General features: G+C 41.3%; 1 protein-coding gene across 19 annotated transcripts in view; it reads right to left on the reverse strand.

Annotated features, from left to right (window-relative positions):
* dlg2 (discs large MAGUK scaffold protein 2) overlaps positions 1–18,508 on the reverse strand; it is a 1,295,060-nt gene that overhangs the window by 691,994 nt on the left and 584,558 nt on the right. Inside the window, exon 1 of one of the 19 annotated variants that reach the window (XM_008108151.3) lies at positions 9,896–13,772. The exons of 17 other annotated variants lie outside the window; for them this stretch is intronic. In XM_008108151.3, the coding sequence (XP_008106358.1) occupies positions 9,896–9,997 (102 nt within the window). In that variant the 5' untranslated portion in view covers positions 9,998–13,772. Of the gene's footprint in view, positions 1–9,895; positions 13,773–18,508 lie in introns of those variants that run through there. One more of the 19 variants, XM_062977102.1, reaches the window with a different exon arrangement.

The raw sequence follows: 18,508 nt of genomic DNA on the forward strand, positions 1-18,508 counted from the left end.
TTTGTGCAGCTTGATGTAGTTTGTGGAGAAATGGTTCTTGCATGTGTGAAAATGTTCCCAAGACTTGTAGATAATATAGCCTACATTCTGCATGATGTTTGATAAAATTACACTGCATTACACAATGAGATTGTGGTATCTGCCAAAGGGCCCCCTTACTATCCCACTATGCAAGATAGATTAAACAGGTGTAATTGCTGCAATTCCAGTAAATAAAGTCATATGCTGAAGGCATGGAACAACATCCATTCCATGTGACTGAAATCCTGTGGGTCATTCTCAACTAGACTAGACTTATTCAATCAACTGTTTATAGTGAGTTAACACATAGGTAAATCCAGTTAGCTTCTGAAACCTCTGAAACTCCAATTACTCAGCCATGAACTGAACATATCCATTGTACACTAGCAAAAAAGTATAATGGCACACACCGAGTGAAATTACACAAGATGAATAGCACCACAGGAATTAGTAGGGGTGTGTGGTGTTGTTGTTGCTTTTCATTCTCACATGGATGAAAGAGAGAAACACTATTTCCACATTTTATATGTTATGGTTGAGCCTCATGGCTCTACTACTGGGAGACGTGGGCGTAAGACTCCTCGAGAGTCAGATACTCTCGAGGAGCGAGAAAGGAAGCGGCTGCGAGATATCTTTGCAGAACCATCTGACGAAGATTCTTTTGAGGGGTTTACTGAGAGAATGGAGGAAGAGGTGGTTAGCTCGGAAGAAGATGATATGGAATGGACTCGGGTAAGGGAGGATTTGGGTGCCACTGGCAATGATACTATGGAAGACGATTGGGGACCTTCAGGATTAGACCCGTGGACAAGCTGGAGGGATGGGACAGGATCCACAGCTGGGGATGCTGTGGGGCGTAGTCAGAGGTGTTCCAGTTCTGATGAGGAAAGTGATGAGGAAACGCCCGGGCTAAGGAGAACAGCTGATAGTGATGAGGACTTGTAACTGGCATAAAATGGGGTTTGGGAGCAATAGCAAATTGCGTTGGGCAAGGTAATCTGGACGAACGCTTGGGATCTGTGTGGGAAGTTTTCCTGAAGACGGGTGTAATTCGTTTGCTGACTACGTAAGTTATCCTGGACATTGGGCTCAGACGGCGGGAGGAATTGTGTGGGGTTTTGTTGTGCAACCTCTGCTTAATCTTAATAGCTTTGACCTTCCGTCGTCTTCTTGACGGACGCCATCTGCTACTCTGGATTTACGGACTGAACTGACTACGGCCTCGGATTCTCCTACCTGTGTCTGTCGTTGGAACTGGTGAACTACAAACGTCTGCATCTGCCTTACGACCTTCGGAACGGACTGGGACTACGCTGACTGCTTCAACCCTCGTCTGCTGTGTTTGTATTGGGAATTTGCCTGCTGTGTGGAGGAGTAACTTCTAAAGTTACTCAAACATAGTTTTTGGCAGCAGAGAAGCATCTGCTGCCAATTAGTTGCATTCTTTTGAACCTTTTGTTCACCGGCTTCTGTTTGTTTAATCCCAGGCTGAAGCAAGCTGTTTTGATTTAGTCCGAATTAAACTCCGGTTTAATTCGGTTTATCTTTTGAACGTTTTTCTTGTCTCTTTTTACTTTTAAGGCCAGTGTTTGCCTAGCCCTTGTCTTTTACGGGCATTTTTGGTTCTGTAACTCCAATAAACTCTGTTATCTTTTATCTTGTGGCGTTCTGTCTTTGACATTATATGCAGACAAAAATGTTATCTGCACAAACATCCCTGTGTAAATTTTGCATTGAATAAGTCCAAATTGTGAAAATTCCCATCAGTCAGAGATTTTTGACTCCAGGATTTCTCAACACTTGAGGAAAAAAACCATATACAGTATGACTCTTCTCTTTGTGGAGATATGTTCCGCATATGAATACTCAAAACTGTGTATAACAGTGATCCCTAGATTTTAGCTGTGCTTGGGCCAGAAGCATACTGTAGTATAGCACTAGGACAGTGGTTCTCAACCTGTGGGTCCCCAGATGTTTTGGCCTTCAACTCCCAGAAATCTTAACAGCTGGTAAACTGGCTGGGATTTTTGGGAGTTGTAGGCCAAAATACCTGGGGAACCACAGGTTGAGAACCACTGGTCTAGAAGATCTAGAAAGGCCCACAAACACTTCTGGGGGAAGTAAGGAGGGATTGTTTTGGACTATAGCTAAGTGAATCCACTGATATTAAATCTGTGAATAATGGGAATAGTACTGTATTCTTGCCATCTCTAGAAAAGCTTAAAATGATTATCTGCTTGACTTGATGACTCCTCTTGAGACAGTCAAGTCAAATGAAGGAGAACAACCAGACTGGAAATAAGAAACATTACTTGCTTGGACTACAACTTCAAAAATATCAACACCAGTACAGTAATCACACTTTCTGCCACTTCACTAATTTAAAATGTGAAGATCTCAGCTCAGACATGAGGAGGTTTATTGCTGCTATTGTGTCGTGTTATCTGTGCCTGGAAAAGTTATTTATTTTTATTTATTTACAGCATTTATATTCCGCCCTTCTCACCCTGAAGGGGCCTCAGGGCGGGTCACATTACACATATAGGCAAACATTCAATGCCTTTTATGTTATGATTGAGCCTCATGGCTCTGTTACTGACAGACGTGGGCGTAAGACTCCTCGAGAGTCAGATACTCTCGAGGAGCGAGAAAGAAAAAGACTGCGAGACATTTTTGCAGCACCATCTGACGAAGAGTCTTTTGAGGGGTTTACGGAGAGAATGGAGGAGGGGCTGGTTAGCTCGGAGGAGGATGAGATGGATTGGACTCGGGTGAGGGAGGAATTGGGTGCCACTGGCCATGATGGGATAGAAGATGAATGGGGACCTTCAGGATTAGACCCATGGTTTAGCTGGAGGGATGGGACGGGATCCACAGCTGGAGATGCTGTGGGGCGTAGTCAGAGGTGTTCCAGCTCTGATGAGGAAAGTGATGAGGAAACGCCCGGGTTAAGGAGGACAGCTGACAGTGATGAGGATTTGTAACTGGCATAAAATGGGGCTTGGGAGCAATTGCAAATTGCGTTGGGCAAGGTAATCTGGACGAACGCTTGGGATCTGTGTGGGACGCTTTCCTGAAGACTGGTGTGTTTTCGTGTGCTGATACGTAAGTTGTTTTGGAATTCAGGGTCAGACGGCGGGAGGAATTGTGTGGGCATTTGTTTGTGCAAACCTGTGCTTACTCTTATTAGCTTGACCTTCCGTCGTCTTCTTGACGGACGCCATCTCCTGCTTTGAAAACTCGGACTGAACTGACCACGGCTTGTCTTCCCCCTTCTTGGACTTGGAAACTACAAACGTCTGCTTCTGGCTTTGATCTACGGAAAGGAACTGGGTCTACTCTACTGCTACAATCCTTGGCTGATCTGTTCGTGTTGGAAATCCTGTCTGCTGTGTGTGTGGGAGCGACGCAAGTTACTCTAAGCACAGTGTTGGCAGCAGAGAGGAATCTGCTGCCAATTAGTTGCATTCTTTTGTATCTTTTGTTCCTCGGCTTTTGTTTTGTTTATTCCCAGGCTGAAGCAAGCAGTTTGTTTTTACCCGGATTAAACTCCAGTTTAATCCGGTTTATCTTTTGAACGTTTTTCCTTGTCCCTTTTTGCTCCTAAAGGCTAATACTGCCTGGCCCTTGTATTTTACGGGCATTTTTGAGTTCTGTAATCCAATAAACTCTGTTATCTTGAATCTTGTGGCGTTCTGTCCTTGACATTTTAACATAGAACAAAGACAAACAAACATAGGCTCCGAGCCGGGCTTCGAACTCATGACCTCCTGGTCAGAGTGATTCATTGCAGTGATTGATTGCAGCTGCTCTTCCAGCCTGCGCCACAGCCCGAGTTACTTTCAAAGTTACTTTTATACACTACAGTTCTAAACCTTTCTCCAGCCAGCATGCCTAGTGGGCCACATTAGCTGGGGAATTCTGGTAGTTTTAGTTCCAAAAAGTAACTTCTCCAAGCTTTAGACCAGGTGAGTACCAACACCCTCCAAGGTATCTCAATCTCAACAGAAGTAATGTATTTTATCCATACCATTCTTCAAATCCAGACAGTTAAAAAATATACACCTAGAACAATTTTTCAAATACAGCGATTTTCATGACTTACTTCTTAGTCATAGAGGGAGAGCAGAAAAGCATCAAAGGAGTTTCCTTTACAAATAAATACAGGATGGAAAGAAGAATCATGCTTCTGGGCAGGGAATACATATTATATCATTGTCCCCAGGAAACTGCCCTATCTTTCCATGATTGGTACCTCGTATTTAATTTCCCATGACTAACAATTTGTTTATCGTAATATCCAGGAGCAGATGTATAGGTTTCATAACCTAATGTATTAATTGCTCTTATGAAACAAGACTGATCAAATGTTCTGTGTCATTAGCAATGCTCTGACACAGAAATTAAAGAGGGAATTGCTCAAAGCAACTTTTAAACTCTTCGGGACACTTACAAAGCTGGTGTGGAATTAAGAAGCCTTTATGTTAGGTGGAGTGTGACGGGGAAGCGATATTCAAAATTAAACAGGAGAAACCTTACTGAAATGTGTATATGATAAGCAATATTGCATATGAAGCTTGAGAGGTAATATGATGGAGCTGGCTTGAGCACTGCATTAGAAAGATCTGAATGCAAGTCCCTCTGTAGCTTTGTATGTGACTTTGGATCCATCAAAATCTCTCAGCACAAAATAGGATCCTTCAGATTACCATAAATAATTCAATGGTTCTCAACCTGTGGGTCCCCAGGTGTTTTGGCCTACCACACCCAGAAATCCCAGCCAGTTTACAAGCTGTTACAATTTCTGGGAGTTGAAGACTAAAACATCTGAGCATCCATAGGTTGAGAACCACTGATATAATGTTAGGGATATTCTTTGCGATATTTCTTCTTGAAAGAAGCAACAAGTAATTTTAGGAATTTTCTTCCCACTGAAAGTCTTCAAAATGATGCTGTTTTCGAAACCTATTCACAATTTAAGATTGCTTCTGCAAAAAAGTTACACTTGGTTGTTTTGCATAAAAGGCAGCATTTTCTACACAGTAAATAATACTTTCTGTGCAGAAAGTAATATTCTGATATGTTATTTTCTGCCCAGAAAATCCTGTTTCATGTGCATTATATTCAAGTCCCTAATTACAGCTGTTTCTGCAAGGAGGGGATTAAATGTAGCATTATGACCAAATAGTGTGAAAGCACCCTACTTTACAGTGATTAATATTTTCATTCTGCTCTGAGCTGATCAGAGAAAGAAATGGATTAAAATTTAAGCGGTACTACATATTTATTTATGTATTTAAAATATTTGTTGCCTATCAACCCAGCAGGGTGCCCAAGGCAATGTAGCATGGATTTTAAAAGTTTGAACTCTAAATACATACATAAAATTACTTATAAAATGAAATATCACAAATTCAGTACACATCGTTTCACCTATCCACACTGCAAAACATATCCCCACCTTCCTGTGCATCTCAAGTGTGATTCTATTGTATTTTTCCAGTCTAAGAATAGTGGAATATATAGAATTCACTATTATCCATAGTAGCCACTGGGAGCCTGGGAACATATCCCCTGAAGATGCACAGGTTGTGCCATAGTTAAAATTGTGGAAGCTTAAGAGTTAGGGCCCTTTCACACAGCCATATAACACAGAATATCAAGGCAGAAAATCCCACAATACCTGTTTTGAAGTGAGTTATCTGAGTCCACACTGCCATATATTCTAGTTCAAGGCAGATAATGTGGGATTTTATTTAGCTGTGTGGAAGGAGCCTGAGATGGGACCACGAGGGCCATTTCTAGTACAACTCCTTGACTAGGGAACTAAGGCACTGCTGAAAAGTGTTTAAAACCTTCAGAGATGGAGAATCCACAGAGGGTTTAACCACAGACAATTAAATGTCCAGTGGAGCCACATAATAATAATAATAATAATAATAATAATAATAATAATAATAATAATAATAATAATGTTTATTTGTATCCCGCCACCATCTCCCCTGGAGGGGACTCGGGGCGGCTCACAGATATATCAAATACAAAACAATAACAAAATACAATACATCAATAAACAATAACATGCACTCTGCTTTTAAAGATGTGGGAGGGATCATATGGTGCTCCAGATATAATTATAACTGCCTTCAGGAAGCTCAGGGGGAATGATTTTCATTGGAAGGGGGTTCCATAGACAGATGCTGCGACAGATCTCACAGACTCACCAATCTATCCTAGAACATGCAACAGGTCTCCATTAAAGACATCAAACTTCAGCCAAATCTCAAATTTCTAGCAGATAAATAAGCAGCGGTCCATATGCATTCAAGAACAGAAATACTCCGGGCTCTCAGTTGCATAACACATAGTTAGACTTGATGTAGGGTGTAGGTGTCATTACTGCCCAAGAACACAATGCAGGGCTAAGTTCATGTTTAGAGCTGTACCTCTTGGAATCTCCCAGACACCATGGTTATTTGGCATGCCGGCTAGGTTTTTCATAGTTACAGCCTGCAATACTATTTTTTTCCATTCTTTGATATGATAACTTAGTAATGGCAAGAGGTCTTTTTGTGTCTAAGTCAGTGGTTATCAACCTGTGGGTCCCCCAGGTGTTTTGGCGAACAACTCCTAGAAATCCCAGCCAGTTTACCAGCTGTTTGGATTTCTGGGAGTTGAGGGCCAAAACATCTGGGGACCCACAGGTTGAAATCCACTGGTCTAAGCTAAGAGGACAAGGCTGCTCTTGATATCAACTCCTTGTTGATTTCCCTCCTTTTATACCAAGAGTATGGATACTGAGATATTATTGAACCATTCCTTTCACCTTTCCTCACTCATGGGTATGCCTGCTAGGACTCATGGGAGTTTCAGTTCAACCACTCCTGAAAAGTTATGCATGCCTTATCTCCCCAGCCTTCCTTCACTACTACATTGAGTTATGTTAATTTTCTGCCCCTTTTGCTGGAAGGGGTGAAGTGACTTGCCTGTGACCAGTCTTGAAACTACAACACCCAAAATCCCCCAGCTGTTATGCCAGCTGTACAGTTGGCCTCCCATATCCATGGATTACATATCCACAGATTCAACCACCCACAGCTTGACAATGCTTTTTTAAAAAATCCAAAAAGCAAACATGGATTTTGCCATTTCATTTAAGAGATTTTACCATTCCACTGTATATAGAACTTGAGCATCCACAGACTTCGGTATCCATGTGGAGCAATGGAACCAAACCCCAAGAGGTACCTCAGTAATCCTAAAAATATCCCACTCCCCATATTCTAGCTTTGGGATCTCAAGCAAGTAGCTAATGTATCTTCCCTGCAAGATTTGTTGAGTAATATCAAGTTGTTCTGAGTACTGTTTCAACACTTGTTGCTTTTCTGCTGCTTTGAAACTGAGTAAGTTTATTTTAAAAGTTCTGTTACATTTCAGTTTTGAGCTGAAATGTATAATTATGTTAATCTCAGTTTAGTTATCATCTTGCTAGACAGCTTCAGAAAACCTACTCCTGTTTTCATATTGGTAATGAAAGGTTAACCCTACTGACCTAGCCTAATAGATTGTGATAGATTGTTGTAAGAGCTACTGAGATATTGCTGTAAATATTTAGAAAGAGGCATCATCACTAATTTAGGAGTGTTCATTAGATACTTGTCAATGAGTCTCCACCACTTTGGAGGACTTCTGGGTACTCTTAAAGTCACAGGCCAAAATGTTATTTTAGCTCCTCTGAATCAACTAGATTTATTTACAGGTTTATTTGCCATTCAACATTTATTGCATAGGTCTGTTTTCATTTGGACTAAGAATGCATCTATACTATAGAAGTAATGTCATTTAATTGTCATGGCTCAATGGATGCCTAGGCTTCGTAGTTCGGTGGGACACCAATAGTCTTTAGCAGAGAAGGCCAAGGACTTTATGAAACAACAACTTGATGAAACAATGATTCCAAGGGATTGAGTTAAAGTTAAAGTTAAAGTGGGGTCAGACTGCATTAATTATATCTTAAGGTAAAGGTAAAGGTTTCCCCTGACGTTAAGTCCAGTCGTGACCGACTCTGGGGGTTGGTGCTCATTTCCATTTCTAAGCCAAAGAGCCGGCGTTGTCCATAGACACCTCCAGGATCATGTGGCCGGCATGACTGCATGGAGCGCTGTTACCTTCCCGCCAGAGCAGTACCTATTGATCTACTCGCATTTGCATGTTTTCGAACTGCTAGGTTGGCAGGAGCTGGAGCTAACAGCGGGTGCCCATGCTGCTCCTGGGATTTGAACCTGGGACCTTTTGGTCCACAAGTTCAGCAGCTCAGTGCTTTAACACACTGTGCCACCAGGAGCCCCACAATTATATCTTAGGCGCACCCTAATATACAATCCATATTTACAACCTCCTCAGACACACAAAATTGCCCATCCAACAGTTGAGGCACAGAGCCCACTGGCTCCCATCACACAACATCAATCTACTTCTGGCAGGGCTTTGTATCTCAAGTGAAGCCCAAGTGTGCCAGGAGGCCTCTTCAGCAACATGGGAGGATCTTGCTTACATTATATCTGTTGAAATGATCATACTCTCATATTTTCTAACTTACTCCATTGATTTTAATAGATCTGTTCTAAGCATGGCCCCAGCCAATAATCTGGAATGGATAAAATATCTACAACTAATACTTATTCAAATTCCTGCTTTAGATATTAGCATATGGTACCTGCTGCTTACACTGATTATAATATCGGAAACAGGAACTGATTAGCATTAGAAGTAAACTCATCTTTATTCATCAGAATCAACTTTAACTGTAAATAACTCAACATTTGCCTGCTCTGAACAGCCCCATTGCTTCTGAATGGTAAAAACAGTGAAAAGTCAACAAATACCCCAAAATTCAACTCTTTAACTTCAAGAAGCCAATTCTGTCATGCTGTCAATAAATGGAAGCTCCATCATTGACAAATGCTATGAAATGAAATGCTACATTTTCCTTACTGAACCTAACTCACACCAGCTGAAATTTGAAGACATGGCTAATAGCAATTCCTATTGTTTCATTGTGTCGTCCAGCACTTTTTTTTGCCTTGTTTTAATTTTTTTATAGCATCTCTGGAGGCAACCACCCTTACAAGTGACCCAAAAATGATTTCAGTATTTCTGTGAAAGTTTTTTTCTTGTGGCCATTCTGAATGTTTTCCAAGGCCTTGGGCTGACCCTTACCTGGGCGAGGGCGCCACCTCTCGATTGAACTCCTACTGTTACATTTTTCAAGAACTGCCATTCAATTAGACTTTGTCCAAATTATGTTCTATCCAACATCCTTTGCAAAGCTTTTAGTGATGCCATGAACTCTTTCAACTCACTGCTCTCTGTATGTTAAAAAAAAAAAAAAAACAAACCCAGTGGGGAAAGAAAAAAACCCAACTCTGCATTATCTGACATCTCTCGTCTAATTACGAGCAAAGGCGATTTATTGGAAGAGACAAGCTGGTCCACTCCTGCCTATTTCAAGGTTTTTTTTTTAGATGAGCAGGCAGTGATGTCTAACTCTTGAGCACATAAATAGCAATGTCCTGGGTTAAGCAGTCTTCAGTTCAAAGCATGCAGCCACTTTCAAGAGAAAATGATATCAAATCCTTTAGATCTCCATTTAGACTTTTCCAGACAAGCTCTTTAGACTGTTTTATTTCTAAACCCTGCTGTACTTTCACAGTTCCCCAAAAGCTTTCGTTAACACAGACACATAGCAGACACTGTTTTCAGCATGAACCTAACCCCCACAAGCTATAACTGCTATCAGGAAATAAAACAAGCTGTCCATCTCAGGAAAAGAGATGCACAGGAGATACAGAAGCCTTGTCCCTCATCCTCCTACCTTGCATCCAAACATCAACGACAAAGTGTTGTTGGTGCAGGCAACTTTGCAGTGGCAAATCATTGGTGTAACGCGGTGGGAAGAGTGAACAATACGGCACATTCCTTGCAGGCTGCAGCAGGAGCAGCCAACCGGCAGATCAAAAACAAGCAGCTAGCACAACACATGGAGAAACAACATTTCCATCCCAAGAGCTAGCTCAATTCACTCTCTCTCCCTCGGCAGTCAGAAGCGGCATCCCCATTCCGTCGACACCTGTGCCCCCAAGTCAACCATCCCCTTCCTTGTAGATGAATCAATGCTGCAGCACCAAGCATGAAGTGTCAGGATTTCCCCCCTCGTCACAGGGGTGGGGTGGGGGATTAATTTTAAAAAATCTCCTCTCCCCTCCTCATGTACACTGAAAAATGGAAATGAAGGTGGCACGGCAGGTGCAAGAGCATTAGCATGTAAAAGGGCACCGCCGCCTACTCGTAATAATCACACAAGATTGTCATGCTAGCTCAAGTGGGCTGAGAAATTATGCCATCGGAAGAAAAAGACTGCAGCTCCTGATTTGGTCAAAAGCCAGTGGTTTGCTGCAATACATAGTCATTGTGGAAGGGAAGAAAAAGTCGCCTCAACAGCCTTCAGTCCTTTGCCGAGAGGTGTTCCAGAAGGACGTGTTCACCCTTTCTCTTGACACCGCTGCACTCCGAGTTGAGGAGAAGGAGACGGATCCAGCAGAACTCAAAGCAGCACCAGCCACCCCCTGGTCTCAAAGCTGAATCTCTGCTCGAAAGAAATCAAAGCTGAATGTGCCGGAGGAGGAGATGACAACCCCACACTGGTGCGAGCAACGTTCACGTTATCCTCGCCAGACACGGTGTGGAGTTCGGGGAGGGAGGGGAGATGTCTATCCCCAGGGACCAATTTATCAAAGACGGGTTGGGGGTCTGAAAGGGACAGCTGTGCACACGCTAAGTTACTTATAAAGTAAGATACATCGGCTTGTTTATGAGAGTCATCCCTTCAAGGGGAATAGCAGATTGAGCTGTTTGTTCACCAGTTACCCATGGCTTCAAAGCAACTCCGGAATATTGGTTAAAACCCATGTGCTACTCTTTTGGGAGAAAAGCAGTGAATTTGCAAAAGGGCGCAGAGAGAGAGAGCTGGAATAACACAGTAGCTAGGAAACTAAACAGTCTCAGGAACTCAGAGCTTTCAACTATTCATGGGGTACCTGTACAAATTATTATTTACTCACCCAGCCTCAATCTTCCATGTGTGATATAGTATTTCTGTTGGTCCAACTTACAGAATGATTGTAAGGGTTTTTTTTAAAGAAAACTCAATTTTTTCTTAAACAGAATGAGAAATTCCTAGTGAACATATTAAAATGTCATCATCATCATTTGGTAGTCACTTTCATAACTCCAGTTAATAACTGAGAACTATGTGATGAATCCTCCTGTGTGTGTTTAAATACACACAGACAAAGATAAAGAGCAATCTATTGTATATATACTTTGGATTGTGCTAACACACAATAATACAGTGGGTCCTCGGTACCTGCTGGGGGTTTGGTTCCAAGATCCCTCGTAATTTCATAGTGAATGGATGCTCAAATCCAATAACCTACCATACAATACAATGGCAAACTGCTCAAAAATGTGCCAAAGCGAGCCTAAGGATCTGTGAAATGGCAGGGGGATGTAGCAGGGTGAGGGTATGCCAAACATAAGTATAATGTTCAGTGCATGACAAAATCAATGCAATGAGAATTAAGCTTATGTACAACTATGACAAAACCAGCTCTTGCTTTTGGTATCCCTGACTCTTTCCTAATATATGTTCCAGCTGTAATTGCTTGAATCCAAGGACAAAGAACCCATGGATACAAAGAGCGGATTCTACTGCTTTTTGCAACTGTCCATCTTTGATAAGGTTTTTCTTTTGGTTAAAACTGTATTTTTCACCACTGGGACAAGGGTGGGCAACTTATAAACTTCCAGATGTTGTTGAACTACGACTCCTATCATTCAGAATCACTGGTTAGGCTGGCTAGTCACAGCGACGCAGTATCTGGAGGACCACACACTTCCAATCCATCAGCTACATCTAATACATCATGAAAGAGAAACACAGCCATTTACTCCATTAGTGGAAACCCCAAACAAAGTGCGGTAACACATGTTTAAAAGTCTTTACCTGGAAGAGACCTAAAGAGGAATCATAGACTTGTAAGAGAGCACAAGGGCTGTCCAGTCCAACACTATTGTGCTATGCAAAAATATACAATCAAAGCACTCCCATCCAGCTTCTGTTTGGAAAGCTCCAAAGAAGGAAGTTCCACCACACTCCCAGGCAGGCAGCAGCATATTCTTCTATCAAACAGCACTTACGATCAGGAAGTTCTTCCTACTATTTAGGGGAAATCTCTTTTCCTGAGGCATGAACCCATTGTCCTATGATATAGCATGAGGCCTGTAGTACAATGAAATACTTTGGCCACATAATGAAAAGACAAGAAAGCTTGGAGAAGACAATGATGCTGGGGAAAATGGAAGGAAAAGGGAAGAGGGGCCGACCAAGGGCAAAATGGTATCCTTGAAGTGACCTTTAATGAGTTGGGGTTGCGACGGCCAACAGGGAGCTCTGGCATGGGCTGGTCCATGGGGTCATGAAGAGTCATAAGAGACTGGATGAATAAACAACAACAACATGTAGTGAAAACAGGGTTCTAAGTTGCAAGACAGTCTAACTGCGAGAGACTATGACATGATCCAACACAAAGACTCCCAACTTCATTCTACTCTATGAGTTCAACTCCAATAACCACAGAATTATAGAGTCAGAAGGAAGGATAAAGTCACCTAGGATAATTTCTTGCTATACACAGGCCCACATCTAAAGAACTCCCAAGCAATAGCCATACAACCAATTAAAAATAGTTCACTTCTGAGGTAGTCTATTTCATTGGTGAACAGGTCTTGTCCTCAGGAAGTTCTTCTTAACATTTCAATGGAATATTTTTCTTACAATTTCAGTCTCCTGGATTGTATCTTAGGGTGCATCTACACTGCAGAATTTATGTAGTTTGATGCTACTTTAACTGCCATGACTTAATACTTCTCTGCTTAAGGGTGCTGTGCTCCACCAAACTATAACATAAATGATTCCATGGAAGTGGTGTCAAACTGCATTAATTATACAGCACAGTTGCACCTTAAAGTCTCTGAAGGAACAGAAAACAAGCTTGCTCCATCTTCGATGAAACACCCCTTCACATATTTAAATATGGCTATCTTCACACATGCATGCCCAGTGTGGAATATATATCACTACATTAAAACAGTGGATGTGGCTCTTAATGAGACAAGCCGCATTATCACAGGATGACTACAGCCCACACCATTGGAGAAATTATACTGTTTAGCCAGTATTGCACCACCTGACATCTGCCGGGAAATAGCAACCAATAATGAAAGGACCAAGGCAGTGACATCTCCAGCCCATCCTCTGTTCAGGTATCAGCCAGCATGCCAATGCCTTAAATCAAGAAATAGTTTTCTAAGATCTACAGAGATGCTCACAGGAACACCTCAGCAAGCGAGAGTCCAAAAGTGGCAGGCTAGAACCCGGAACCTCAAGCCAAGGCTGATACAAATGAGAAACTCCCTCCTGGCCACACAGAAGACTGGGGTGACTTGGAAGGAGCTGAACAGACTGCACTCTGACACCATGAGTTGCAGAGCCAACTTTAAGCAATGGGGCCACAAAGTGGAATCCGCAAAATGTGAATGTGAAAAAGAGCAAAGCACAGACCACCTACTATAATGCAGTCTGAGCCCTGCCACATGCACAATGGAGGACCTTCTTATAGCAACACCGGAGGCACTCCAAGTGGCCGGCTACTACTCAAAGGGCATTTAGTAGAATGTCAAGTTTTTAACTTAATGTTTTTCAATACATTACAACTGTACCCTCGGTTCATTTCTGATACGATACATAAAATCACACCTTTCAACTGATTCTTCCCCAAGTTGACTATACAAAGTCTTTTATCACCTTGGTGGATGTTATCTGGATATGTTCCAGCTGCCTTAGATTCCTGACCTATGGTGCCCAGAACCGGGCACATTCTTCCAGATGTGCTGGCAAATCTGGGAAGGGGATGGATTTTTCTGGCAGGAATGTGTTATTAACTTCTGTTGTCATGCGATAGGGACTATCTCCAAAAGTGATGGTCCATCTTCAATGCCAGTTTGACTCATGCAAAAATATCTTTAGTCTTTATTGTCAGAGCAAAATACTGGATCATTCAGATGACAGTTTGTGAGATTGTGAATGAAGACTCCATTAAGGCCCCTTATTAAATCAGGTAATCCACATTATCTGCTTTGTACTGGATGATATGAATCTACACTGCCAAATAATCCAGTTCAAAGCAGATAATCTGGATTTCACATGGCAGTGTAGAAGGGGCCTAAAAGAAGCAAATGAGAGTCCCTATCATTGTGGTCAGTTTTCAGATATGCCAGCAGATGGCACTCAGATCCTGTTCTAGGTTTAGCTCCCTCATTATATTAAAATTTTAAAGGTGAGAAGCAATGGCCTTTCAGACTTTTAAAAATACACTAGAAATCCCAGAGAGGCAACCCTTTCCAACTGTAAATAGCAAGACAATTTACACCTAGGGAATCATAGCCTTTTACCCCTCAAAACTCAAACCTTTGTAACAACTAGCCACATTACAGTACTGAGCAAAATAACAATAGCTAACTCTCTTTCCATGGCTCCTCCTTTGCCTCCACTAATGCAATTTATAAATGTATTTATTGCTTTATACTTTGTAGAATGCCCTAAGGTAGCAAACAGCACACCTTTAAACACCTCTGTCATACAGGCAGTACACAAACACACAATGATATTACTAGTAACGGAACCACAAACGCTGTAAAAATGTTATGGCTGTTAGCAAATAATGTTGTCATTCTCATCAGGTCTACTTTGATTTATGGGGGCCCTTATGAATGAGAGACCAACAGCCCAGCTCGGCTTTTGCAGACTCAGGCCACGGCTTCCTTGGCTGAGCCTATCCGTCTTTATTCTGTCCAAGCATTATCGAATTTTGTAGTAAGTCATGTCTTCTCATGATATGGCCAAAATATCACATTTAAGTTATCCCAACTTCTATGGAGTGTTCGGGCTTGATTTTTTTCTAGAATCACATTTTAAATGAGTTGAGTTTCTTTCTATCAGCTTTCTTCACTGCCCATCTTTTACAACCACGTATAGAAATGGGATATTCAATAGTGTGGAAAATCCTAAATTTAATATTCAATTATATATATTTAAACTTTGGGGTCGTGTCTAGATCCTTCATAGGTTGCATTTACACTGTAGAATCAATGCAGATGGACACCACTTTGACTGCTTTGGCTCAATGCTATTGAATCATACGTGTTATTTATTTATTTATTTATTTACAACATTTCTACCCCGCCCTTCTCACCCAAGGGGACTCAGGCTGGCTTATAACAACCGGCAAAATTAAATGCCAAAAAGATAAATAAAAACAGCAACACATCTAAAACCATTAACAAGGTCCTTAGCCTCCTTGGTCAAAAAATGCTGGTGCCTCACTAAACCACAAAACCTAGGAATCCATGGCATTGAGCCAGGGCAGTTAAAGTTGAGTCAAGTTGTGTTAATTCTACATTATATAACCAAGTCCTGGTCTTGGTTTCATGACTGCAGTCCCCATTCTGACTAATGGCTAAGGAATGTATGGAAAATCTTGAACCATTACGATGTATATAACTTTGTTGGCATTAAAATTATATAAATCATCTGTGGTCTATATGTTTTCTTACACATCTTTTCTATTTTCTGCTAGTAGCATAATATCATCTGCATATCTTAAATCACTGAAGTTTCTTAAGATATGCAGATGATATTAAATCACTGATGTTCCTTGGCTGAGGTTGCCAGTTCAAATCTGCAAGACAGGGTGGGCTCCTGTCTGTTAGCTCTAGTTTGCAGGAACATGACAGAAGCCTCCCAGCAGGATGATAAACACATTTGGGCATCCCCTGGGCAACGTCTCTGTAGATGGCCAATTCTCTCACACCAGAAGCAACTTGCAGTATATTCTCAAGTTGCTTCTGGCACAATAAAAAAAAAGGATGTTCCTTCCTCCAATGTTCACACTGCCTTACTCTGAGTCCAGTCCTGTCTGCTTTACATATTAAACATTCAACACAGAAGTTAAATAGGATAATAAAATGCAGCCTTGCCTGCTTCCCTCCCTTGCCAGTTGGAAAGCATTCTGTTTGTCCATATTCTGTCTTAGCAGCTACATCTTGTTCTGAGTACAGATTATGCATCACAACAACCAAATGCTGTGGCACACACACTGGCAGAGACAGACAAATGTAAATCAGAGAAAATACAAAAAAAATAGCAAAGGCTACTTAAAAATGAGGATTTCACTTGGCACCAGAGTTGAGTCTTGCGCTTCCTTGATAGTTTGGGCAAAAGCAAACTGCTGCAGCCTCTCTTAGCTTGTCTGTTCTTACGTATTAACATTTTTGCCATCATGACCATGCACATGTTTCCATTTCTGTCCGTGAAATGTTGGAGAATGTTCTGAGTCCATATCAGTCAGGAAAACTCTTGGAAATTGAAGAGACTGGGGAAAATAGGAGTTATATGTATCCCCAACCAGCTCCAATCAGCAGTCTGGCCATAGCATTTCCTACCTGATGAAATTTCTAAGTTTTTAAGAGAGTGTGGCAGCATAATCCAAATGAGATCTCAATGCAGACATGTGCTACTATGGCCAGATCTGACATCTTAAGTCACCAGTGTAGTTGGAGCACTTACGCCAAGCGTTGGTGTAATTTTGTCAAAAAAACAAGTGTGGTTTCTATGACAATCCATTACACAGTTTAAAGCTAAGAATCACAACTGTTAAAAATGAATCACACTGTTCCCTTAAAGGTGCGAGTGTACAGCACTGCAGCCCAGATGACCAGCAGTGTGGCATTTCAATATATTTTAGAGGAGTCAATTACCTCCCAAAAATGAACTGTAATTCTGAGTCTACATTACAACCTCTATATCCACAGGGGATATGATAAGAGACTTTGTCTGGACACATGAAATCATGGATAATGGTGAATCCTATTGAAATGAAAAATGTCTGGCCCAAGGATACCACAGGGTTGTACTAGGGCACCTAGACAATTCCTACAGAAGATGTGGATAATTGAAAGTGCAGGTACCAGTCTTGGCAATACAGGGATCATACAGCATTTTATATCCCTAATATTGGAAGTTGGGATTCATAGTCTAGGTAAGCCACTAGAGCTTACTGACTGAGGATTCTAAGTTGTTATTGTTACTTGTCATTGACTACTTGCTAAACACTGTTTAGCATGTTTAGCCTGCAGAAAAGAAGGCTGAGTGGAGACATGATAGCCATGTATAAATATGTGAAGTCATAGGGAGGAGTGAGCAAGCTTGTTTTCTGCCGCCCTGGAGACTAGAAAGCAGAACAATGGCTTCAAACTACAGGAAAGGAGATTCCACCTGAACATCAGGAATAACTTCCTCACTGTGAGAGCTGTTCATCAGTGGAACTCTCTGCTCCGGAGTGTGGTGGAGGCTCCGTCTTTGGAGGCTTTTAAGCAGAGACTGGATGGCCACCTGTTGGGGGTGCTTTGAATGAGGTCTTCCTGCTTTTTGGCAGGGGGTTGGACTGGATGGCCCACAAGGTCTCTTCCAACGGTATGATTCTACGAATCTACGACTTTGAATTATGGTGACCCCATGAATGGGTGATCTTCAAGTTACCTAATCCCCAAAGTCCTGCTCAGGTTTTGCAGACTCAAGGCCACAGCTTACATGAGTATATCTATCTGGAATGCTATCTTCCTCTTTTCCTATTGGCTTTTACCTTATCAAGCATTATTGTTTGTTCTTTTTTAATTTTTTTTAATTTTACTTAAAAAAATTAAATAACCCTTCACCTAGTGCTATCCCTTCACCCCAGACCAGCCAGTTACAATATTTATTTCCAAAATTCCATTGTTTCTTTTTCTCCTTACCTTCTACATATACAAACTCTATACGTCAAATTACATTATGATTTTACAAAAACATCATGTTATACAACAGATCAATAGAAAACGCAGTTCAATGCACGAAAACATTATGTAGTAATTACTGTATTTACAAAGCACCAAAACATCACAATGTATTGAAAATATTGACTACAAAAACATTGGCTACTAACAAATTGACTACAAATAAAGATAGAATTGCATAAAATGAACATAAAAGTAACAATATTTTCTGAAATTAAATCCGTAAAACGTTCAGTCCTTGCTGCCTAGAGAAACAGCTGTGGATCTGGATGGGAGGCACACTGCATTGGATAATCCAGAATGTTGGACACGCGAATGTTGGATAAGTGAGACTCTACTGTATCAGTTCAGTCATTTTGATTTCTAGAGAGAATTCAGGTTTGATTCGCTCGAGGTCCCATTTGTTTATCTTTAGCAGTCTGCAGTATTCTCCTTCAGAACCGTATTTCAAATGTTGATTTTCTTCCTACCAGATTTC

This window comes from Anolis carolinensis, chromosome 3 (genome assembly GCF_035594765.1).
Source record: "Anolis carolinensis isolate JA03-04 chromosome 3, rAnoCar3.1.pri, whole genome shotgun sequence".
NCBI lineage: Eukaryota > Metazoa > Chordata > Lepidosauria > Squamata > Dactyloidae > Anolis > Anolis carolinensis.